The 24433-nt window shown below is 40.5% G+C and overlaps 1 protein-coding gene and 1 long non-coding RNA gene across 4 annotated transcripts in view; one reads left to right on the forward strand and one right to left on the reverse strand.

Moving 5' to 3' along the window:
* The window catches only part of LOC311434043, a 33640-nt gene extending 22720 nt beyond the window's left edge, over positions 1 to 10920 (reverse strand). The window contains exon 1 of the long non-coding RNA XR_014691238.1: positions 10782 to 10920. This is a non-coding gene — a long non-coding RNA (uncharacterized lncRNA). The remainder of the gene's footprint in view (positions 1 to 10781) is intronic.
* LOC311434041 (uncharacterized protein) overlaps positions 1 to 24433 on the forward strand; it is an 89576-nt gene that overhangs the window by 39951 nt on the left and 25192 nt on the right. For all 3 annotated transcript variants that reach the window (XM_084513877.1, XM_084513878.1, XM_084513879.1), the window contains 11 exons: positions 1773 to 1928; positions 3204 to 3294; positions 4203 to 4340; positions 7254 to 7405; positions 8350 to 8461; positions 9653 to 9702; positions 11364 to 11540; positions 16605 to 16722; positions 17885 to 18047; positions 20621 to 20759; positions 24017 to 24170. In XM_084513877.1, coding sequence (XP_084370003.1) covers positions 1773 to 1928; positions 3204 to 3294; positions 4203 to 4340; positions 7254 to 7405; positions 8350 to 8461; positions 9653 to 9702; positions 11364 to 11540; positions 16605 to 16722; positions 17885 to 18047; positions 20621 to 20759; positions 24017 to 24170 — 1450 coding nt within the window. The remainder of the gene's footprint in view (positions 1 to 1772; positions 1929 to 3203; positions 3295 to 4202; positions 4341 to 7253; positions 7406 to 8349; positions 8462 to 9652; positions 9703 to 11363; positions 11541 to 16604; positions 16723 to 17884; positions 18048 to 20620; positions 20760 to 24016; positions 24171 to 24433) is intronic.

Consider the following 24433-nt stretch of genomic DNA (forward strand, 5'->3'; position numbering starts at 1 on the left):
GAAATCCCTGAAAAGCAGCAGTAAATTGTCATTTTTTTCTGGTAAAGGACGATAATTCAGTGACAAAAAGTAAGACTTCATGATGCATATATAAGGCCATTAAAGCAAAACGTTATCTTCATTTAACAGATGGTTAGGTCAGTCTGAATGCCAGTGTAAACATACGTGGTTTATTCAGGGTGACGTTTTGAGGGGCTATTTTTACATCCTCACCTGATATGATGAAGTTTACTGTTCATTATATTATGAACTGTTAGACACTCAGATTCAGACTGAAACATCAGAAAGGCTAGTATTTTTTTTCCTCTTGCTATGCAGAGTAACATGAAATAAGTGCACCTACATTTATGGATTCCTCTGGAGAATTCCATTACCACATCTTCTTTCAGACTTTTGGGTGATCTGCAAGAATTACTCCTATTACTTGTCTGTCTGTCCATACCTGAAGTGGAAGCTCATAAGTACACGTTTACATTGTATGAACTATTCCTGATAGCCCTTCTTGCTTTGTTCTTCAGTGTCTCTCAGCTGCACAATTTAGATGGTAGTTCCTTCTATGATCTGATGAAAAAGGACGTGCTTTGGTAGAATAGTAAAACTAGATAGTGCAGATTTAGTCTGAATTTTGCTTCTCTCTGGTTTTGTTTGACACATTCACCTTTTGGACACCTTTTCTTTTGTTTTACTTTTTTTTTTTTTTTTTTCTTTTCTCTGCTCTGTGCCACTAAACTTATCTGTGTGTTGACGTCTGTGCTGTATAAGCTATTAATGTGTTTGTACTGGTTAACTGTAAGAGCAGTATTTGCAGTCATTACACAGGGCTCTGTTTTAAGACCTTGGAGTTGATTTTGGATGTGTTCCATGTGATTATTGAGTGATGTGCATGGTGTCTTTCATAAATTTTGTCTCCTGCCCTTTTCTTTCTCTAACTTTGCAGGCAGGGAATGCTACCTTTAAAGCAGCAACTTTAAAGAACTTTAATGTTCTTTAAAGAACTGAGAACCATGACTTCTAGGCTCCATTTATGTCTTTATCACATTCTCACAACATAGCTTGTCAGTGACCTGATTTATTGATTGGTAAAACACCTGTCTTAGGTGTTAGGAGGAAGGAATAATTGTATTCCTTTGCAGTCTGAATTAAAAAGCACATTTCTTTTTATGCCATCTTCTTGTATTACATAAAAAGAGCGTTCACAGATCACTGAATACAGTGATGGATCCTTAGGGAGGGAGTATAAACAGTGTCTAACTTCTGGTGCTTTGGAGATTTCCTGAGCTAATAGTTACATCTAGACCATGTGTTTTTGCCTGCTGATGCACTGCCCTGATCATTTGTCATACTGGGGAGGTTGTGTTGGGGTTTTGTCATACTGGGGGCTTTCTTAAGTTATGAAGTCAGTGTTTTCATCGTAATTTTCATAGTAATACTGTGTCTGGGCTCTGCTTGGCTATTGAAACCTCCTCTTTTACAGTCAGTCCTCCTCCCAGTTCCTTGTCTAAAATTATATTCTTCATTGTAGACTCTCAGCTTACTGTTTATAAGTCCTGTTTGTATCAATAGAATGGTAAATGCTAAGCAAACATCAGCTATCTGGATAAAGCACTTGTTCACTTCATATCTACCATGCTACTTCAGGTGACAAGAAATGTTTGAAGTTGAATGCTGATGTTATGTTGAAATGAACCTGCTGAATGTAAATTTCTAGGTGAGCATTACTTACAGCGGAGAGAAAGTTAATTTTTCAAATACATACACGTTTTTGTTTCTAGGTTATATAAGGCTTTTGCAATGGAAACAGGTTTTGGGGAGTTCCATTTGTATCTGAGGCCAGCACACTTTGAGTCTGCAGTTCACAAGGAGAAAGCAGACCATCTCCCACCAATATTCATTACCTCTCTCTTGGAAGATGACAGCTGTGTTGACAGGTAGACTGAACTTTTTTTTTGTTTCAGAACACACAGTCTCTTTAGGTTGGATGCGCCCAAGTCTTCAAACTGCTTAGGCTCAAATATAGGCCACAAAAACTTCAGTGATTAAGATATATAAAATCATTCACGTGGAAAATATAAAATGGTACATGATTAGTTTCCTTTTCCTATACAGCCTGAGATCAAATAATTCTAATTTAAGACATTGAACAGTGAAAGTGAGGAGACACAATTTGTGTGGAAAAGTGACAGTTTTGGAACTAAAATGCATTCTCTTTTAAAGCAAGAGATGCCCTACAATGCTTAGATAGATGCTATTCTGAAAATGGCTGCCACAAAACCTGAAGGTAGCAAACCAGAACCTCAAGAACTGTAATGGGTAAACTCATAATTCTGAGCACGGAGAAAGCTTATTCTCCTAGAGTTATACTGCATTTTATGAAGTGACAACTTTGATCTTTGTTTTGCACTCAGTGACTACAAATAGATCCAATCTCTGGACTGGGAAAATACAATCTATCATCATCCCTCTTCCCCTGGGAAAAGTGACTGGAACAAGTAGATTTTGCATTTGCTTTGATTTACTTTTTAAAGAATTGGTACATATGTTTGTATATACACACACTGGTTTGTGTGTATTTTAGACCAAGCTTTAGGAGGAAGAAAGGAAAAAAACTGTGAATTTTCTTACAACGTTTAGGAAGGGCATTCCTGTTATTCCCTATTGCTATCAAAGGCAATAGGGCTCTCTTCCTTCCTGTGTGTATACCACTTGCAGTCATGTGCTGTTCCTCATATCCCATTCACTTGTGTACGCTCTTGCCATCTGCAAAAATCAGGATGTTCCAAAAAATTTTTAGCAGTTGCAATCAACTTGGAAGAAAATCTCAGCTGCAAGTTGAATCATGGCCAGTGATGAACATCAAAGTACAGGAGACAGGAGGGCAGTGAAAAAAAAAATATTAAAACACATTAGGCCAATTATTCTGCTGTATACTGCTGGCCAATACAAGGCCAGCAAGACATCATCAAACTGAACAAGCAGATTTTTCAGAGGTTTAGACCAAGCTCATCCAGAAAGAGCTAGTGAATCATTGTAAATTTAAGCACAAAACTTCATGAGTAATGTTATTCTTCTTAGGAAACTATTTCTGAAAACTCAAGCAGCATTCTAAGATCTCTAATATAGGAAGTAAATTGTCCTTTCATCCTCAGTTTGGCTTCAATCTGTTTTACAAATTGTGTTTATAGATAATTTTATTTCTGTTGCAGATATATCCCATCTAGCTTACCATTAAGCATTCAAGAAATCGACAGTCATATTGGAAAGTTTAGTTTTCGTACAAGAGATGCTGTTATGCAGGTGAATGATTAAATTTTCAGAATAAGCGAAGAATGTGTATTATTATTATTTATTTGCTGGGGTGTGTAAGGGCCTCAACTATATGTTTGCTAGACAATACAGACTTCTCTACATTTTGTTTGAGTGATAATATGATTTAGTCTACTGTTTTGTAATTAACTTCATAAAATTACACTGAAAATGTGATTGTTCAGATTGTGGCCTAATTCAGATATCCTTACTGGGATGAAACTTGTTAAGTCAGCAAGATTTTGTCTGAGGAACTTCATTAAATAAAGCACGATGCATGCATGTGGCTGTGTGCATGCACAGTAATAACACCGGGTGCAGAGAGTTCTGTAAAGAAAGAAAATGACCTTAGTATGGAAAATGGCACTGAAGACTAAGTCCTTTCCTCTGTTGTATGAGTGTATAAAAGCAGTATTGCACAGTGCCAAGCCATGGAGGCTTCTTCTTTAAAGCTGCTCTCAGTCTCGTTCTTGCCATCAACTCACTCATGACTTGTACTCTACAGCAGGGTGGCATGTAGTAAAAAATTTGTCAAGGAAAAACAAATATATTTTCTTCGGTATCTACTCCGTTCCCAGCCTGGTTGTGCTTTGCTGCATGCTCTGGTAACATCACGCTCTGCAGAGTAGAGCTGAGAATAAAGCCCACTAAATACAAGTGAACTTGATCTCTATATGTTTTCTTGATCTCTACATTTATTCATGTTTCAATGATAACAACATCTACAGCTATAGCAGAATGTTCCCTTACCCTTTCTTTCACTAAATTAATATGCCGAAGTAGTATAAGACGAAGAGTGATATCTGTAATGCAAAACACCTTCAAAACAGCCAAGGCAATGCCTAGTAAATGGCTAATGCATAAAATGCCTAATGCTTTGTTGTTTTCACTCTCCTTAGCTCTTGTGTCCATCTGGAATAAAGAACATGCAACTTATCCTTGCCTGCCAGGTCAGTCAGAAAAATGCTCTTTTGGCAGCTGTTCAGCAAGCCTCATTTTGTTACCTGCTCCAGCCTGCCCATAGCCTGGACATAAAGGTTAGCATCACCTTTCTCCTCACATTGCACTAGTAATGGGTTTTGTCAGACTTAGCCCAAAGAGGGCATCTGTTAATTCTGCTTGTAATTGATTGGATGTTGGTCCTGTGCAACACTTGGAACAGCATCACTGATGACTGCAGGAACTGCAGGGATTGTGTATTAGCATATGACATAAAAATAAATAGTGTCACAGTGGTGATTTATTTAAAGTTTATTAGTTGGGTAAGTGATGAGGCATAGCTAAAAATATACCTCAAGGTAGGGCTGAAAGAGATTGGAGATGAATTTGATTCAAAAGGCACTGATGAAATTTTATAGCCTGTAGTATGCAGGAAGGCTAGCAATCACAACCTGACCTTGAAATATGTAGTCTTCTGGGATGGCGATACCATCAGCTCCTGCTGCTTTAATTTCTTCTGTCTTCTGAAAACAGAAATAATGGTCAATGCTCTTTCCTATGGGAAATATTCATGCCAGTGGGAGCTGAGCAAGCCAAGCAAAATGGCCAGGGATTGAACTCTCCTTGCCTTTTCCATGGGGAAGGAGGGATCCACAATTTAGCTGAATGCTGAATTTGCAACGTTATACCCTTGAGATCTCTGTTCTTTCGTCAAATGTATTTAAAATTAGGCAGAAGGTTCAAAAGATGTTGGAGGTGGTTTGAACCAGCTAAGGGAACAAGGCTAAAATATTTCCTATGTGACATCAGTTTCTTACTAAGTTTAAAAAGGACAAATAAGCTTCATCATGGTTCCCAGTTGTCTCATTTTAGGTTATTCAGAGCAGTGTGTGGGGGGGGGAAGCCATCCTCTGCTGCTGTGACTTGCAAGCTCCTGAGCATGAATTGCCATTCCTAGAGCAAAACATAGTATATAGTTTCTATATACTTCCTTTCCTTACATGTAAGGGAGCTGATAGGGCCAACACTCACCCCAAAGGTTGTAAGCTTCATCAGAACAAACCTGTTTCACAGCTGCCTGGCTTCTATCCTCCCCTAACATAAAGTGGGACAGTGATTTGGCACTGTGCAGCTGAGTTGAGGCTCCCAGGGCTCACTGGACCAGCAAGTACCAGAGAGGCCATGGTTTCATTTGTCCCTGGTCTCCTTTCCCTCTCTATGATAAGTCTGAGACTTCCTGGCTAATTTCTAGCCAGATGCTGTGGCACTGGAATCCACTGTGGAAATGAACAGTTCCAACCTTGGTTTCTTTCCCAAATCATTCTGCACTGCCACAAAAACTGCTGGCATTGTGTGTCTCTGCTGATAACTATGAGTAGCCTTACTCTGGCAATAGCTCATCATCCCCTGTGGTGAAAAGGATTGATCTTCCAAGCATTTGGAGCTCTTTTCCTGTCTAAATGGTGAATGACTTATTTTCCATAGGATGCAATTTTTGTTTTCAGATGTCTGTCCTCCTCTGTAAATCATTTAACAGCTGCCTCATCCATTCTGGATCAGTCTTTGCTGATTTACAGTTAATGGTTATTAGCTAGGCAATCAAACTCACACAGAACAATTAATATGACCAACAGAGGCAATGATAAGGAGCTCATACATCTGTTGTGCCAGATTAACAAGTAAAACTGGAAAAAATACCCTCCTTGCATAGAAAAGAGAGATGGTTGGATATATTATTATCAAGATGTCACAGGCTGTCTGCACTGAGGGACCCCCCAGTGCTGTGGGTGGTATGTGTGCTTTGGCCATGCCCAAGAACAGGCCAAGGCCCCTGGCATATCCTAGGGTCCACGTGAAACATCTCCCTCATCTAGATGGTTGAGAGCCAAAACCTGCAGGCTGTGTCATGAAAGGCACAGAGTTAACCAGCCCAACCTCACAGTGCAATAAGCCTTCACTCAGGCCAGCCTGTTCACTACTGGTTTCATAGTCTAAAGACATTTAGAACAGCAAATTTCCATATATTTGTAACTTCTGTGTCCAGCATACAAAGGCTTTTCCATACTGACATTTTTATAGGCAGAGGTATTTCTCAAGAACGATGCCCTCTTGTCAGAAATGACACTGCTCATGTTTTCCCATTCACTTCTAAGGCAGTTACAGACCACATTTTTATAATAAAAGTTGTATATTCCCCGTGCTCAGCCAAAGCAGGAAGAATTATTCTCTTATTCTCTGGGTAAAAGTTCCATTTTCTACTACAGCAGAGCAGAGGTGTTCTTGGGCAGACCCATATGAAGGCTGGCACTAAACCAAGTCAGGTTTGTACTTAGAAGAAGGAACTCAATAAACTCTCGAAACATGGCTTTTTTTATTTCTCCATTTTGGTCTCTCCCTTTCCCACTCAATTCAAAAGACAATAGTTCTCCTTGACTTGCAAGGGAATTAGTGTCCTTTCTAGCTCACTGGCAACTATTGGGGAAAACCAAAGAAAGCTGGACTGCAAAGTGCCTGTGTCACTTTTTGAAATAAGGAGTGGTAGTTTTCTAAGTTCTTAAAGTCTTCCTTCTTGAAAATTAGGATATTTTTTTTTGCATAAATATGCAGAATTTTCTGAGTTTCCATCATACCAGGATCCACTGGGGCTGTTCATAGGGAGGCAAGATCATTTTCCAGACAAGTGGTCTGGATGTGCAATTATTTGTACATAGTTGAAAAAGTGAATATTTTGGAATATTCATATTTTATTTGTAGCTGATTGAATGTCGAGAATGTTGTCTGATTTATAAATTGGGTGCTGCCTCTGACTCCACTGCTTCTACAGTTTCATTATGCCTTTGCTCAATGAGAAATGATTTTTTTCTGTGACTTTCAGTGATCCCAGTGAATTATTATATCATAAAGTTAGGGTAAATGAGAGCACACAGAATTGCAAATCTACATTGATTTAGTAGGAAGAGCTGCCATTCTTTACGAGAGCAAGCACAGAATTGATATTCATCACATTTTAGGGAGGAAATGTAAGTCTAACAAGTCAGAGGAGTTCAGCAAGTGGAAGAAATTCAGTGTCTGGAAGCCAAGCAGAGGATCAGCTGCTGCCAGCAACCACGCTGGACACATCATTTTCTGCACGTTCTTCAGGTTTACGCCGTGCCTTTCACAGGTATTTGTTACAGTCTGGCCAAGCCCCTGTCACTGGATAGAGGTTGGTGTGATGTACGTGTGAATCCTGAGCACATGCTGCTTTACATTCTCCTAGTCCTCCCCAGTGACAAAATGTAAAGATGTGCTCTTGATTGCAAGGCCATGGTCCCAGGCTCCCCTCTTCTTGGTGTGACTCAGTCTGAGCATTGTGGTCCTTTAGCCATACCCCATCAATGGGACTCAAGATTCATGTCAAATCCTCTGTTATTTAAAGGCAGAAATCCAGATATCTCATAGGGTTTTTTGAACATCAGTGTCCTTACACTTGAAAACTTTGCAAAATTATGAGAAATAGTAACTGGAACAGAATACAGTCATTCAATATAATGCCACTTCTGCAGGGCAGAGGTTTGCCTCTGCGCTTCTATGACCAAATACTCATTCCTTGGCCAGATTTCCTGGCTTTCCTGTGAGGTACTGTGTACCAGTAAGGTATTGACAAGACCCAGTTTATATAATTTTTAATGTTATTGAGTGCTGATCATCTGGATGTTGAGCACTGAAAACTGTGTCGATTGAACATTTGATTTGAAGGCACAAATAAAAGGGTATTCAACATTTTCATCTTAGCCCAGGCAGCCTCACATTTCCTGATAGTACCGTGCCAGTATAAGGAGATGCATTATTTTTAGTTAGCTGCTATTTCTTTTACCATTTATCTTACTTGCAATGAAATTAAAAATAAGAATGGGAGACTGTCCTCAGAACTCACCTTGGCACTGGTAGCTAATCCACAAAATTGTGTGCATTGATATCTGTTGTATACAAGGAACCATCAAACTGGATATAGTTGGAGAAGCATCTAATCTAGAGAAGTTATTTGAGGAGTTCAGATGACAGTTATCAGTTGACCCTTTGAGAAGGGGATTCCTCTCAGTTCGCATGCTTTTCTTCCCTTGTCAGGCCTCCTGAAGCTTTTATTTCCATTCAACTGGAGAAACTGGGGCCCCGAGATATGATGCTGAATGCTTTCATCCAAAAGAAAGAAATGCTGGGCAGCAGAATGCAAAACCCTGTAAGTATATCAGGAGGCTTAGCCTCCTTGATAAGGACTGCTAATTTTAGGCACATAGGCAAAGTGGTATCTTAGAGTGCAAAGGTATTCTCTTAGGACATCCTCCTGGTACACAGAGCAACCTGCCCCATCACACACTGCCTGTGTGGTCTGGGAAAAGATGCTGAGACTCCATGGACTTCAATTTCTTCATCTGTGAAGGGGCTTCAGAGGTCAGCAACTTTCGTGCGGCTGGTCAGGTACTCACAGGCTGCCCGAGCACCCACAAGAGCAATGCCTGATGGCAGCTGTGGAAGACCTGGAGGAGGTGAGGAAGGTTGGACGTGCTTTAGGGTGTGCAGGTCAGACTCAGGGCTGCAGATGGTGATGCAGCTCCGTAGCAGCACTATCGGGTGACTTGAGGGTCCTTGGTGAGTGGCTTTGAGATGTGCTATATGGAACTGAAGGGGAGAGTCCAAAAGTGAAAAGCTCAGTTTGGTTGTAGAGGAGGAAATGGCAGATTTTGTATGTTTAAGAAATGCCTCATTTTCACCTTTCAGCATTTCCCCACCCTTTGTTTTGTTTGTTTGTTTTAGAGAGTCATAGAAAATTGTAATAGTACCACGATAGGCATCCTATTCGCCTTTTGCAAATTTCCTCTTTATCCAGTGTCAAGATAAAGGTGAAAACATGGATCCTGAATAAAACTGTTTGTGATTCCCTATCTTTCGCTGAAAACATAACAGGTTAGGTGTGGTCTTTAAGAACTTAGCAGGTAGTAACAACCGAAATCCTTCTACACTAACTCTTAATGGTTATTCTGTTTTTGAAAATTGTCAACATAAGTTATTTACTTTAATGTAGTCATAAGCTTCTTGCCAGCCGAGTAGGCTAGATGGGTATGTGAGAAAATAACTGCTAGTTGCAAACTCTTTTGGGAAATGCGACAGAATTTTTGAACAAAATTATGTGAACCAGACTTGAATAAAATAATTCTGAATTTATTCACAAGACTGCCTTAACTGCTGCATCTGTCATACTGGTTGAAATTTCTCGATGTTTATCATCCTTAGGGTTTTGAAATTACATTTTTGAGACATTTCTAATGCTGTGCATAATCTTATTTTATACAATTAAAATAATAGAAAATTACATTTTTGGGGGGCTATGTTAGACATGTAAGTCCTACATGAAAATATTTTCTCATCATAGGGTGAAGTTCTGGAACTCAAAAGAGACATTATTGCTGAATATTGTCGTAAGTAAGTATATCTGATATAATTACTATATGTCTACTATGTTTAATACATTTCTAATATAGACATTTCCATACAAACACAACATGTTTAAAACATAACTCTTGTTCTGAAGGTATCTGTTTTATGTGGACAGTATGAACTTATGAACTTTCTATGCAGAATGTTATGAATACACCTGTAAACTATTTTACAAACAGAGGAAAAGAAAAGCACGTAGTGGTTTAGTAGGGTTTAGTGGGATAACATTACAAGCAGTACAAGTCATGTTCTTGGACAACTAGGAAAAAATGCAACTTAGTTTCTTTATGAGGGGAAAGGATTGACGATAGGATAGTAAGTAGAATGCAGAAATACCAAGTAAACACATCATTACAAAAGGGAAATTGTAGTGGAAATAATCTGCAGTTGGTCAGAGAATGAACTGGTAGTAACGTACTGTCCTATAATTTAGATCTAGTTTGTACAACAACTTGTGAGAAATTTGAGTTTCAAACAGAGTTGGACTTAATTTTATTTATTTTTTAAATTCTGTGTTCATATGTCAAATTTCACTATTTTGTAGTTTTTATCCACAGCTGATTTTGTGTATCTGGGATTTTCATCTTGCACACAACAGCATTGAGCACACCAGCCAATAAATGAGGATAAAGATAAGAGTTGGATTTGATGATCCTTATGGGTCCCTTCCAACTCGGGATATTCTGTGATTCTATGAGGACGAGGAAATGGGCTATTTCTGGTCTATTTTTCACTGAGAAATGGACCATACTTGATAAACACCACTAGACTAGTTTTTACATTACTTTTCTATTGGAGTGCACCGCCTGTTACGAGCCATTAAAGAATTATATGTTCCAGTTCCACTTTGCCAAAAGACTGGGCAAGAAACTGGAGTGTGGCCATCCACATCTGACTTTTCCTCATATGCCAAGGTATGCAGAGGTGTGTCTGAGGAGCCCTGGAACAAGCTGCAAAAAGGGCAGCTGTTTCGGTATTTCTTGTAATCAAGGTAGATTCTTAGATTTGTAAGAAATGTCTATTCCACTGTGTAGCTGTACAACCTGGGAATTTCTGCAGCTTACCTTTTGGTTTCACAGATAAATGTGGACCAAGGTGGGTATTTTGGTTCCTCTTTGCATAGCTTTGTGTCATGCAGCAGATGCAGACTTCCTCCAGCCCAGGTGCAGCTTATCCAGCATGTAGGTAAGGCCACACCAATCAGTCTGCAGCTTGCAGCCAGGGGTTGGAGTTTCAGTGCAGCTGAGTGATTACGAAATCTGACTCAGGGTCACACCATCTAATTCCCAGTTCTGCAATTAACTCATCGTGTCACTTAACTCCTTCCTGCTTCAGCTTCCTTATCATTCTGTAGCTACCACAAAGCGGTTGCTGTATTCATTTGTGGATATTTCTAAAGCATTATAAAGACATCTGTCTGACAAGCATTACATGTAAAATTTCATTTGGTATGTAAATGCCACTTTGTGATTTTAATTCCTCTAGTTGTCTCAGTATGGAAGAATCATAGCCTGTAATTTTTGCCATAGAAGATGCCAAAGATGTCCATACAGAAATAAATTGGGCTCAACAAAGGTAGAACCTTTCACCTGAGCAGGTGATGCCCTGCACAATATATATTATAATTTTTTATTACTCTTTTTTAGGCTGAATGAGCGTGTGTCCCAGCATGCCCTGAGAGGTCAGCTCATTGCATACTACAATAGCCTAAGAAGCCTCTTAGATGATTTTCCTGTCATCAGAGACAAGTATTTTATAATTGGAGTCTCTCAAGGAAAGAAGGAGGAGCAAGACTTAAAGGAAAACCTTGTAGCTGATCCCAGGTTTGTATCATCTTTGAAAAAGTGTTCCTGGGGACCAGATTCCTCATTCAGTGCATATTACTAAGTAAAGGTGAATTAATACATGTTTGTAAGGGGAGTGATAGCCTAAAGGTGCCCTGAGCAGTATGTTCAGCCAATTTTCAGTCAGTTTTGATGGATGGAGAATGTGCACAGTCAGACTCTCCTGCAAGAGCTGGCGTACAAAGAAGTAAAACCTCAGAAATGTGCTTGCTTCTAGTCCCAACACCGTATGTAATAGGAAAATAAGTGGATGATTGCATTCTCCAGATAAAAATCCTCTGCTTCAATGATTAAATCTATCTAGTGAGGTTGTTATACCCTGTACATTTTATTTATTTAGGATTGAACTGAAACCTGTTAACAAGTCAGTCATAGACATGAGGCTTGTCAGAAGTTAGGGAGAGGAAGAGCACACGACAAACCATGGGATGACCCTAAATCATCTGCTTCTTTCAGAAGGGAGGTCTGTTTGGCGATGTCACAAGGATCTCCTTCCTCAAAACTTAGGCAAGCCCTTATGCTGATGGTCTGTAAGTCTGCCCAAGTTAGCACCAGCAGACAGATGGTTTCGGATGTGAAAGTAGTCACCCAGCACACTGGTTCTGCTATTGTTCATCTTTTCCCCTGGCAATTGAGAGGCTCAGCAGCAAATACAGAAAAAAATGGTTGTTAAAGTTCAAGCAAGAAGTTAGTCCTGATAACAAAGCTTGGGAATGTGTTTACAAGCCAAACAAGTCATAAAATATATAGTTCAACAGATACTTGACAAGGAGACTGTTAACCCCTCCCTGTTGTTCAACTCCATGTCAGTCGTAGGTTTGTGGATGTATCCTGGTCTTGGTTTCTAGTTGCCAGGGCCCAGCCCCATCACAAGCCCGAGGTGCAGGCCATTTTCTTCCTTTATCAACCTGCCTTCACTGGGTGTTGTCTAAGGCATTGCCTTTTGTACTTCTATCTCAGATGCCCTCAGAAGCTTTTGAACTCAACAGTGTTTTGCATACAATCATAAAAAGTAGTTCACAGGCCATTTGTAACACCTTTAGTCTTAGCTTTAGAAAGAGCTTTCTCTGAACACAGCAACATAAACTGTTTTAATAGACTTAGTTTCAAGCTCAGGCTATCCCCAACCCCAGGTGCTTTCAGTCAGCACGTTTGTGATCACAGTTTCCACTTTCTTTGTTAAACTCATTTGGGAGTTATGGCAAGTAACCATTCTTGGTCCTAGCAGCTGTTTTGTTTGCTAATGTTTTATTAGCAAGGATTAATCAGACGTGAGTTACTTGCTCAGAGGAGCTGAGTTTGACTGCAGAACCTATACATCTGCAGCTTGTGCTATGCAATACCTGCTGCTCTTGGAACATCTAGCAAAGAAGAAAGCCATGGTGGGTTTCAGGAGTGTGTGAATATCCCACTCTGGTGGGATATTCAACATGCAGATCATCAAGTGCTAGCTTTGTGCAACCTAACCAAATAGTTGTTTGTGCCTCTTGGTCTGGTAACTTTTCAACAGCAAGGAAGTGTTTTAATGCCCTGGAATACTTCAAAGGATTATACCACTACAACTCTTCAAAAATGTTAATATAAGCATTTTAACTTACAACACAAGGAAAATATAAAAGCTTACTTAGTAGAGGTAGTTAAAGTGGAAGTACCTAGAAAGCAGCTGGCATGCGGACCTCTGCAATCCACCCTTTGCACCTACTCAGACCTACCCCTGCCCTGGTTGGCACACAAACGGGCATTGATACTATAAAGTCACCTTGGAGAGCTGCAGAAAGCTGTAGGAAAGGCTTTAATTAAAAATGTCTCCTGCCCTCTCAGCCCCTCTGTGCTTTTTTCATCCCTGCCTTATCAGTCATTACCAGTTAATGTTTCATTTTCTGTTGCTGTTTAACAGGAGCTAAGAAACACCTTGTAGACAGGAACTGTCAATTAGTTATGATGAAAGCACAAATTTAGCTTCCATCTTGCCTGCATTTAGAAGGTTATAGCAAGACATTAATTCAATTGCTTTCTTATCTTCTGAACTAATCTCGTTGCCTGCGTTTGTGGCTGCCAGGCACTTGGAGCAGGGCTTGTGTTGCCCATCCCTCCTGCTGAGAAGGACCAGCAGATGGGTGAAAGAAACATGGATGCGGTGGAGAGGGAAGGTGGCTAGGTGTGGTGGTGGAGAAAGATTGGTGTGGAGTGAAGAGAGGAGAAAAAAAAAAAAAAAAAAGGAAAAAAATAACATGGAATAAAGAGCAAAGGGAGAGAGAGGTTCCGGGGGAAGAGCAGAAGGAATGAGAATGGGAATAGTTATAATGAAAAGCTTTTTGCACATATATATGTATTTCTGAAAGCCTGAAGTTCATTAACATCAATGAAAATGTTCCAGAATAGCCCACCTAATTGGAGATGCCTGTATCTGATGAGGGTCCCCTGATTATCAATCAGTGCTTTAAAGGGATGGTTCATCTGACCTGTTTCAGATCCCTGCTTTAGGATGATATGAATTGTGTCCTAGAAGTGCCTCTTGCTCTCTACAACTTAGGAGAGCCTCAGGGAAGGTGTTCATATCGTATATACCTGCATTTGGCCAGGTGTGTAGTGTGAAGCCCCTCTCCCTCCCAATTTTGCCATCTCCTGTTGCAGAGCCCAGCTGCAGTGGGGCAAAAGGGGGGGCTGTGGACACCTGTCCTGTGCCCACCCTCGTTAGCGTACCTAAGCATGAGCAGTGCTCCTGAGAAAAAAGCAGGAATACTCAGGTAGGAGACAAGTCTTATCGTGTAGAAGGTAATTAAAGATTCCCTCAGCAACTGCTGTCTTGAAAGTAAATATAAGAAAGAAGAAAGAGGGAAATGTAGGGCTGTGGTTTTTGTGTAGGACAGGACCATCCTGTCCTTCCCTTCCCCCCGCCTGTTTCTTTGTTCCCAGATTTGGCATTAAAATCTGGGTCATAGCTCTTAGCTATACACTTTTAAAATGCCCTAGTATCTGTGTGACCAAATATAGCACACCTTTTGTTTTTGTTGTTTAGTTTATTTTTTTTCCCCATAATGTAGAAAATCTGCTTTGTCCAGGATTAAACCATCTTTTAGCTATTTTTTGGGAGATGGCACTGCAAATCATTCGTAGCACCTGGGCTCACATGGATGCAATGCAGTGTCCCTGTTTTGTTTCTGGAGAAGGTAGGTGCCAGGGTGACACTCTGCTGGACTGCTTTGCAACCACGGGGCAGTGCTGTCGGAGTGCTGCCCGTGTTCCCTCAAGCCTGTAAAGACACAGAGCATCTGGGCAGAGCACATGCTTCAGCCTCTGGAAGATGCTCTGGGCGCTGTGTTTGCTCTCTCCGTGCCGGTGTCATTTATGGGCTGTGATGTCAAGCAGAGGAAACGGAGAGTTACAGCACAAATGCTAATCTCACCCGAAAAGCGTCACTTGTGCAGTTTCCTTAGGCACAATTTGTGCTTATCATTCTTCTGCAAAAGTTAGGAAGGGACAGCTGGTTAAACAAACCCTGCCCAAATATAACTTCCGTGCTTACAACACAGAGCATTTAACCTTTCGTTACTCCATCCCACCCAAACCAAAGGTCTATTTTTTGCATTCAGCCTTGCTCTGTCCAGACAAAGGAAAAGAAAAAAAGTTAAAAACCCTAAAAACCCTGAAAAACTTAATTCAGAAGGAGATGAGCTTAATCTCCTGATTGAATTTATATCTCATCTCAGAATGTACTAGCTGCATATTGTACTTCATGTATGTGAAGATGAGAAATGACATATTGTATATAAAAACAGGAAAATGAATTATTCATGTCATAAATGCATTTTAATATCTTCTGGGGGAAAAAAAAAGAGAGAGAGAGAAAGGTTGGCTGCCTACTAGTAATTGCACATCATATTTTAAAATAGTTATTTAGATTTTTAATGCCTGCCTGCTGCTTTGCCTTGCCTGCCTCCCATTCTGTACAGAAAAACATACTCCTGGGGAAGAGACTCTGAATGTCCTAATCAGAGAAGCTCATGTCCCAGCTTTATATAAGCAGATGCATTGGTCGCTATCTGGGGACTAACTTCTCTCTGACATGGTGGAAGGGGGCACGGCATTGATGGACCTGTTATCTTCGAGGTGGACAAAATTGGCAGATGATGCAAAACAGCTCCACCCTTCTTATTTGCTTCTTGCATTAAGGAGCAAGGGGACATTTCTTCAAAACTCGTGCCTGCTTCTCACTGGTGCTGAATGCCTTTGAGTCTCCTGGGATTTGTGAGGAGTGGATCATCTTGGATGATAGCCTTTCCAGAGCATGTCGAGGAGCATCTCTCCGTGTCTGGTCTTTTGGCTGTTAGTTTTCAGTAACCAGTACTGTTTTGATATTGCTAGGGCCAACAATGTCATTAGACATATTGAGGAGATGCTAGATTCTCTCACCTCCCACTCAGCTACCACTTGGGATAGAAAACTCAGCAGCTCTGTAGCACCTGCATGCCAGTATTCAGTAGATGATGTCTCAGGGCGTTTATACAGCAATGGATGCAGGTCTATACCTCTGTCCCAAGGTGCTTCTGCGATGGCAGGCAGTTGGACTAGATCATCTCTGAACTGTTTCAACTGAACTATTCTATTCTATTCTTTCTATTCTATTCTATTCTATTCTATTCTATTCTATTCTATTCTATTCTATTCTATTCTATTCTATTCTATTCTATTCTATTCTATTCTATTCTATTCTATTCTATTCTATTCTGTGGCTGAGCTCAACTCAAAGGTGCTGCTGTAAAACTTGTCAACCAAACTGTCTTAGGGCTTGGTTGAAAATCAAATAAAAAGAAAATTTCTGTCAAACTCAGCAGGTTTTTAAGGTCAAATTTTTGCCTTGTATTTTACACATCAATGCTAAATAATGTTAGGTCTAAAGCACGCTTGCTCCAAATATTGGAGGCAATTCCAATATCCAAGTAACAGCTTTATCAAAAAGAAAAAAAATAATCTTTCAGGGAAGTGACAGGCAGAAACAAGTCTCAGAATGTTAAACATCTCTCACTTCTTGCAATCACTCAGATCCTTCCATCCTCGACCACACCATTTGCTGTCTCCAGATGGACTCACCTTCCTTAACCTGTGGTTCATCCCTCACCCTGCTGAAGTGCTGATTATGTTCAAGGTGCTTCCAGAGAAGGTCAGTATTTGCTAATGCTAGAAGAGGTTTTGTTCTAGGCTGTAGACATCTTTACACACACATAATAATTTTGCTTGTTATTGGAGATAAGGAAATGTACATCAGTGTTTTTAATCTGGGTACAGCTAAGGTGTGCCACTGATGAAGACAGCTGATGAAGCATCAAAGAATCATAAAATATCCTGAGTTGGAAGGGACCCACAAGGATCATCGAGTCCAACTCCTGGCTCCACACAGGACCTCCCAAAAAACAGAACATGTGTCTGAGAGTGTTGTCCAAACTGCCCTGGGGAGCCTGTCCCAGTGCCTGAGCACCCTCTGGATTCAGACCCTTTCCCTAACCCCCAGCCTGACCCTCCCCTGTCCCAGCTCCATGCCGTCCCCTTGGGTCCTGTCGCTGTCCCCAGAGAGCAGAGCTCAGTGCCTGCCCCTCCACTCCCCTCGTGAGGGAGCTGCAGGCCGCCATGAGGCCTCCCCTCAGCCTGCTCTGCTCGGGGCTGAACAAACCAAGGGGCCTCAACTGCTCCTCACACGTCTTCTCCTTTAGACCCTTCACCATCTTCATATCCCTAATTTGGACACTCAGTTTTCTCTCTTCCTTATATTCCTCACGCTAGTTTATCTGCCTCTAGCAAAGGAAAACAGCATCCATCTGTTTAGACTGAGATAAACAGTGAAAATGATGGCTGGGAGGCACCGGGGTAGCAGTTTCTAAACCAGAAGCTGCGACACCAGATGGTATGGTGACGGCTGTGAGTGCTATCTTCAGCCTGAATGAAATCTGGCACTCAGCGTTGGTCTTTGGGGTTGGGAGGCCAAGCAGGGCTTCCAGCAGGAACTAGGGCTGCCATCACAACCCTCCCTGCCCTGGGGCCCCTCACAGGAAGGTCTGACTTTGTGCTGGAGCAGTTGTGGCCACAGGACCAGCGTGCGTCCTGTTAATGAGTAGCAGCATATGTTAGTGCTCCCATTCCTTCCTCAGTGGGAAAGTAGATGGGATGTTAAGATTAATTCTTCAGTGAAGATCCAGTGGTCTTCTTTTGGTGTGTCCACCATTATGGACACAGTTATATTTGTTAAAAAATAATATCTCCTACTCTGGTGTATTTTCTGAAGGCCGATCATCTGAGTGGTTTTCTTTGTGCATTTGTCCTGCCTGCAGGCTGCTCTCAGAGCTCTTCACCTAAGCCTAGAAATTGTCGGTGCATTTCATGACGTGGTTTCATATCTCCTGGCTTTTGCTCAATTAGGAAATTCACCAAGCCCTTTCTCTGCCTTAAACCCAGAGCCTTTGACCCCAGAATGGGGAGGAACTGAAAGGATTGGTAAGTTACAGATACTGCATGTTCAAGATAGATTTCTCCAAGTCCTGAAAATGAGTGTGAAATGCTGAGGGTGAGAAAGGGACAAAGCAAGTTTGAAGATGAAATCGATGTTAACTGAAGACTGAAATCAAAACAAAATTCCATTCTATCTTTTTTTGCCTTTTCTGCTCCATTTTCCTGGTGTAGGACTGTCATTTTTCAAGGTTGTACACAGGTCTGAAGCAATCTCAGAGAAAAGCAGCTCACCTACCGGGTTCAGGACTTCTGCTCCAGCAGGAAACAGAAAACATGGTCCAAAAATTGCTCTTCCGCCTCTCGCAAGTTTCTGTTAAGCCATCTGGTCAGCCTGTGGGGATTTCGTCTTTACCAGCAGATTAAAAAAAGCAGGCTTTGCTTCCTTTAGTAAATCTGTCACTTGGTTCTCTATCCAAAGGCTAAAACAGATGTGGCATGTATTGTCCTGCGTGAATATGTATTTGTGTAGAAACAGTACCGGCTCTCCTAATAGCTTTGACCTGTTGTTCATGCTAACCTGTAGTTCAGGAGTGGGATTTACGTAGCTTTACTTTCGTGGTTAGGTATGTAACTGCTGGTGTCTAACCACTAGCTGAGTACCTCTGCTGTCACTGACACCCTTGCTGGGCACTGTTATCCTTGCTGGACACCTTTGTGGGAGTTGCTCATCCCAAGCTAAAATGTGTTTATAGTGAGTGGGATGAAACCCTCTCTGGAGCTGCCTGTATTCCTCTACTTAACGTTGCAGGAGCCCAATTAAACTTCACGACTGATAAATAGGCAACTAAAGTTACAGAAGACAACCTTGTCCCAAGCACTGAAGTGTTCTTGGTGTATGTTTTTTTTCAGCCACTGCATTATTTCTGCTGTGTAGTGAGCCAGAGTTTCAAAACATGGCGTGTTATATTTAATCCCTTCTCTGTGCATGTGTGTGTGTGTGCTGCAGGGCTGGACTGTTTTCATGCCACCTAGAAATGCCCATGTTTATAGATTTGGCACCACTCAGGCACAACTCAGGAGTAAAAACATCAACTGCTTCCCTCCTACCCTGGCATCTCTTAAAAAATGAAAAATTGATTACATCCATTGGGTAAAAATATAAAACTGTTCAAGAATTGAGAAAAATTGCTAGCTTTGTCTTTCAATGTGTCCGAATTTGTCATGTGATGCCTTATGTATTTTTTCTTTTTATGTGAGCAAGATTTTTATTACCAGTTCTGAATACATCTTCTTGAATTTTCTTTTTGGAAAGGAAGAAAGGACTCAGTGAATCATAAATACTTGCTATAGCTTTTATTTTAAAATTGTGCTTGTGAATGTTTGATTTTGAAGTAGGCTTATTTTCTCCAACAAAAAGCACTCCCTGTTCTGTGGTGTGTGCTCATTGTACCATTAGGTGTGCGTTAGTAACTTCATTTCTAAATGGCTGAGAAAACTGACGTAAATTAGCATGTTTAATGAGCTTTGAAACAATCAAAAGGGCTGAGCTCAGTGAGAAACCACATAACCAAATGTAGGAGGAATATTTTATGCAAGGTGCTGCTTGAATTTCAGACACATCTAATGCGTGCCTAGCTACCACGCTGCTAAAACATAAATTGTGTACAATGGAGGAGTCCTCAGTACTCTGCTGTCTCCATAGAGCATTTTGTACAGACAATTTAACTGTGTTGCTCCTGACCAAGAGATCTTTCTTGTTGCTGTTGTTCAGGAATATTTTTCCTCTCCCCTAAATCAGAATATATAACTGTCTTAAACAATGACAGCCTGTGTAGCCTGACAGAAGGATCATTGGGTTTCTGTAATAGGTGCTTCAAAGTTAAATCACTTTTGCAGCGGATGTACCTTGGGAGGCAGTCCAGCTCCATGCACACATTTTGTGCAAGCACCAAGTAAGATCAGGTGCTCCTGTAAAAAAACATAAACATATATATACATATACTTAGAGAGGTCCGTTGCTTTGGGAAGGTTTTTTGTTGGGCTTAAAGAGAATCAAAAACTTCAGAGCCTTAGCAGAAAAACCTTTGCTAACTTACAGAATTGAACCCTAATAGTATTTTATTGAAAACAGTTGGAGAACCTGTCCCTGTCATCATCTATCTGGTCATAAGTAGTCTGGGTCTTTGGAGTATGTAAAATGCCATCTTAGGATGTGATTCTGCTCCCATTTGACAAATTTCATCTTGACACGATAACCAGTAAAATGGAATATAGCACTGGCCTTGTTGGCATTCTGTAACAATTGACTTTTTAATTGGTAAGGATAATAACAGAACTATTAAAGCTGCTTGTAACTTTTCATTCCTGTGCCTTGTCCTCCCTTACTACCTCCCTGTAATTCTCTACCCAGTATAATCTCGTTCCTTAAAGAATGTTTTTGTAGTGTTGAGGAGGATGGAAGTGCATTCTTTTTCTGCTTGCCAGGGTAAAGAGGAAAACTACAGGAAGTCACGAGGTAGAAAAAAACATGGAGGGAACATGTGTTTACAGAACTGAGATATTTTTATGTGCCTTTCCTGACACCTTATCTGGTAAACTTACTGTTCTTGGGACTCTAGGGAGTGAACTTCGAGAGATACAGAAAATGATTGACAGCCTTCAGAATCCACTAGATCCCAGTGAAGTAGCCCAGCTGCTAGCTGCTTACAGAGAAGTGATGTTTCTACAGTTCGATGCAGCAATCCGACATCGACTACGGTAGGAATTACAGCCTCTCAGGGATAGGAGGGGCACCTTTTTTATTAAAGAGGCTTTTTATGTTCACAAGAAAGAAGATGTAGGAAAGATTAATTAAAATGTTTTCCATGGTATCTGCTCCAAGATCATGAAATGTGTCTTGTAAGTGTAGAAGTATACCTCGTGTTGATTTTCTTTTCACCAAAATTGATAAGAGTTCTTACATGCTTCATTGAAGAATCTTAACACACGTGTCTGAGTACAGCTGTTCTATTATCTGAACATTATAGCCCCTTTGTGTTGTGATTCATAGTTTACCAAATCAGGGAGGATGAGGAGGGAGGAGGATCTGCGAGGCAGAGTTAAGAATTCATCTTTTTGTTCTATTACAGGATCTACGTTTTATATTTTCCTGTGTCAGAGAATGCTTAATAGCATGTAGAGGACTTCCAGGATACTGAGATCTAGGTTTACCCTCCTGTAAAATGTTAATTCCCCAATTGCAGAAACCGAAATAAGATATACTTTTCAGGACTTCCTAAAAAGTAACTGTCTCCCTTTTCTCCTCTTTCTCTTACCATATGTTGTCTGTCAGTAGTGATCACAGAATGGTTTGAATGTACTCAAGAGAAATCCTTGGCAGAACTGAAACAAGGGCAGGATGTGCAAAAGTAAAGGAAATTTCAGCTCTCCTCCCCTCAGTAAAATGCATTGGTGGCATGACATAAGGCTGGATTTGTAGGTGTAATCAAAGACCATCTAATGGAGCAACCGGGTTAGGGAGTCCAACAGAACAGAAAAAAACTCCTGGACTTGGTCCTGAGTAGCATGCAGGATGTAGTTCAGATTATGTAAGCACAGTATGACTGCGAAGCATCCTTAAAGGAAAAGTTAAAGCCAAATAAATATCACCATAGCTGGAAAACTACATAAAAATGAGAATACTTAAATGAAGGGGGAGGAAAAAAAAAAGGAAAAGAAAACTAAAAGGGTTAGCTAAGGGAGTTAAATCTTTGCAGATGGCATGGAGACTCTTTGGAGACATACTGGAGGCACTCAAGAAATGTATACCACATGTGAACAAAGACTTAAGAAAGGGTAAGAGGATGCTGGTATTGCTAAACAGCAAGATGAAACAGATCGTTAAAGCAAGACGGCATCCTTTAAAAAGCTGAAGTTTCATTCCAAAGAAGAAAATAGAAGGGAGTATAAACTGCAATGGGCTGATTCAAGACATCCCAGGAATGATTTTTAGGAACAATTTTGCTGAAGGCATCAAGATAAATAATAATTCTTATGTCAAATATATCAGAAGCAGTCTGTCAGTATACTGTCAGTCAGTAGGGTTCAGTGAAGATAGGGCAAAAGCACACGTTTTTTTAAAAACAATTTGTTTCTTCATTCCATATAGCAGAGGTTCCCACACAAAAACCTTTTTTTTATGGAGGATGCATCAGGAGGATCTGCTGCAAGTACAAGAGTTGCCACAAGAAGTTAAGGGACAAATGAACTGAAACAAAGAGCAGCAAGTTACCAAGAGCAGATAATGTTCAAGAATTATGAAAGAACTTGAGGATTTAGAAAAAAAAAGGGGGGGAAGAAAAGGCAAAGTACTAACTGTAGTGTGTAGCTTCTTGCACAGAACTGCTTTGATACCTGAAGACTGAAGGTGATTGGTGTGTTGCCAGTTTCTAAAAAGGATTGTGAGAGTGTTTTGGCTAATCACAGGCTCATAAACCCATATGTTAATTAGGTTTAGGTTCAAATTAACAGAAACTGTAATAAAGCAGATGAATGGGTAAATGTGATGTATTTGGAAGAAGACAGGACTCCTTCTGGAAAGTGCATTCACACTTTACAGGCATTGGGTTCTCTGAAAGTGTTAACAAACATGAATAAGAGGTTGATCCAGCTTGTCTGGATTCCCTGAAAGCTTTGCTAGTCTCAATGGAGACTCTTAAGGAGTGTAATCAGCTACTGGACATGAGAGGAGACGGTCACATTTGTAAATAATTTAGTTGAAATTTAGGAAGGAAAAGACTGTAAATGGGTAACAGTTGCAGTGGATAAGGGAGGTTACTACTGGTGTCTCACAGGAGTTTAAACTTCCTCCTGTGCTGTTCAGACATTCAGAGATGACTTCAAAAAGGGACTGAGGCTGAAGTGATATAGTGTGTACATGACACTGAGATATCCAGGACAAGAAGGGCAAGGGTTGACTAGTGAAGGACCTGATAAGACTGACTGCAGAAATAAAATAGATGGGGGTCAGTGTGTCATTAAGCATAAAAAGATGCAACTGGGGGGAAAAAACTAATCTCAATGTGTAAAATGACAGCCTCTGACTTAATCGTTACCATGCAGTAATGAAATCTCAGAGTTGTGACAGATAGTTCTGTCAACATTTCAGTGCAGTAGCGATCAAAAAAAAAAGAAAAAAAGCAAATCAATTCCCTTTAGGAAATGTATGGAGAACAAAATTAAGAACGCCACTATACCACTGAATAAATCAGTGTTGATGAGGCTATGCAGTTCTGGCACTCCATAACAGAAAGGGCAGAGAACTCAGGAAGGTTCCCATGAAACCACACAGATGATCAAAGACACAGAACAGGTTGCTGCATGGAGTAAGTAGGACTCATGAGGTAGGACCTTTATCTCAAACAAGGAACTGTGTGTTAACAGGAAGTATAAAGAAATGCAGTGTATCGTATGCTTCATCTTTATTATTCTTATTGCATGGGCAAAAAGTTTCCATTTTTACAACACCATTCCCATCACAACACACCTACACAGGGTGTACAGTGTGGCACTAATTTATTCCTTTATGAACTTCTTTGCGAAGTTTGATCCCAGAAGCTGTTATTTGTTCCCGTAATTCCTTTGTTAGTCCTGCAACTGATAGGAACTGCATGGCATTTTTAAGAGTGCTTGTGTGTGTGTGTGTCAAAAATGAAAGAACAAGATCCTTTTCTTAGAGTTGCCATTCAAAGGAGCATATGCAGCCACATAAAGAGTTGAAGCCTAGATTGCTTCTTATATTGTGAGATCCACTTTGTTATGGGCTCTTTGTTTTGAAAGCATGTGAACGAAACACAGGTGAACTGAGTATGACAAGGAGGCTGAGGTGAAATGGCAACATCATGACTAAACTTGGTTGAATAATGTATTTACATGATGCATAGGATGTAGTAAGAAGTAGCTTTTGTTGTAGAACATTTGGAGAATTTTGAAGCAATCTAATTATTTCTAATGCAAAAAATTTGGTTCTTTCACAGGGAAACATTTTTGTCCTCAGGGAATGTTTCAGCCTACCAGAATGTTACAGACAGGATGTCTCATGCACTGCCTCCACTTAGTAACTCTGCGATTCAGAGTGTATTTGCTTCACAGCTACGGCTCCCACAGTTTCTGGATCCTCAAAGCTGCAGGGTGAGTAAAGCATACCTGCAGAGACAGTCTTCATCTGTTTGCATTGAGCTCCTTGGAGAACAAAGTCCTCTGCAGTTCTTGCTGGGGTGCTTACTTTTCCCTACCATGGTGCAAAGAACATGATAGCTAAGAACATGATAGCTAATTTAAAAAAAAAAAAAATCCCATGATCACAGCTTATTAACTTGGTTCATCTTCTGGGATGAAAATGCTGTCTACAAAAGTAAATAATAAAAATTTAGAATGAAATGTAATCACAATAG

This window comes from Aythya ferina, assembly GCF_964211825.1.
Source record: "Aythya ferina genome assembly, chromosome: 3".
NCBI lineage: Eukaryota > Metazoa > Chordata > Aves > Anseriformes > Anatidae > Aythya > Aythya ferina.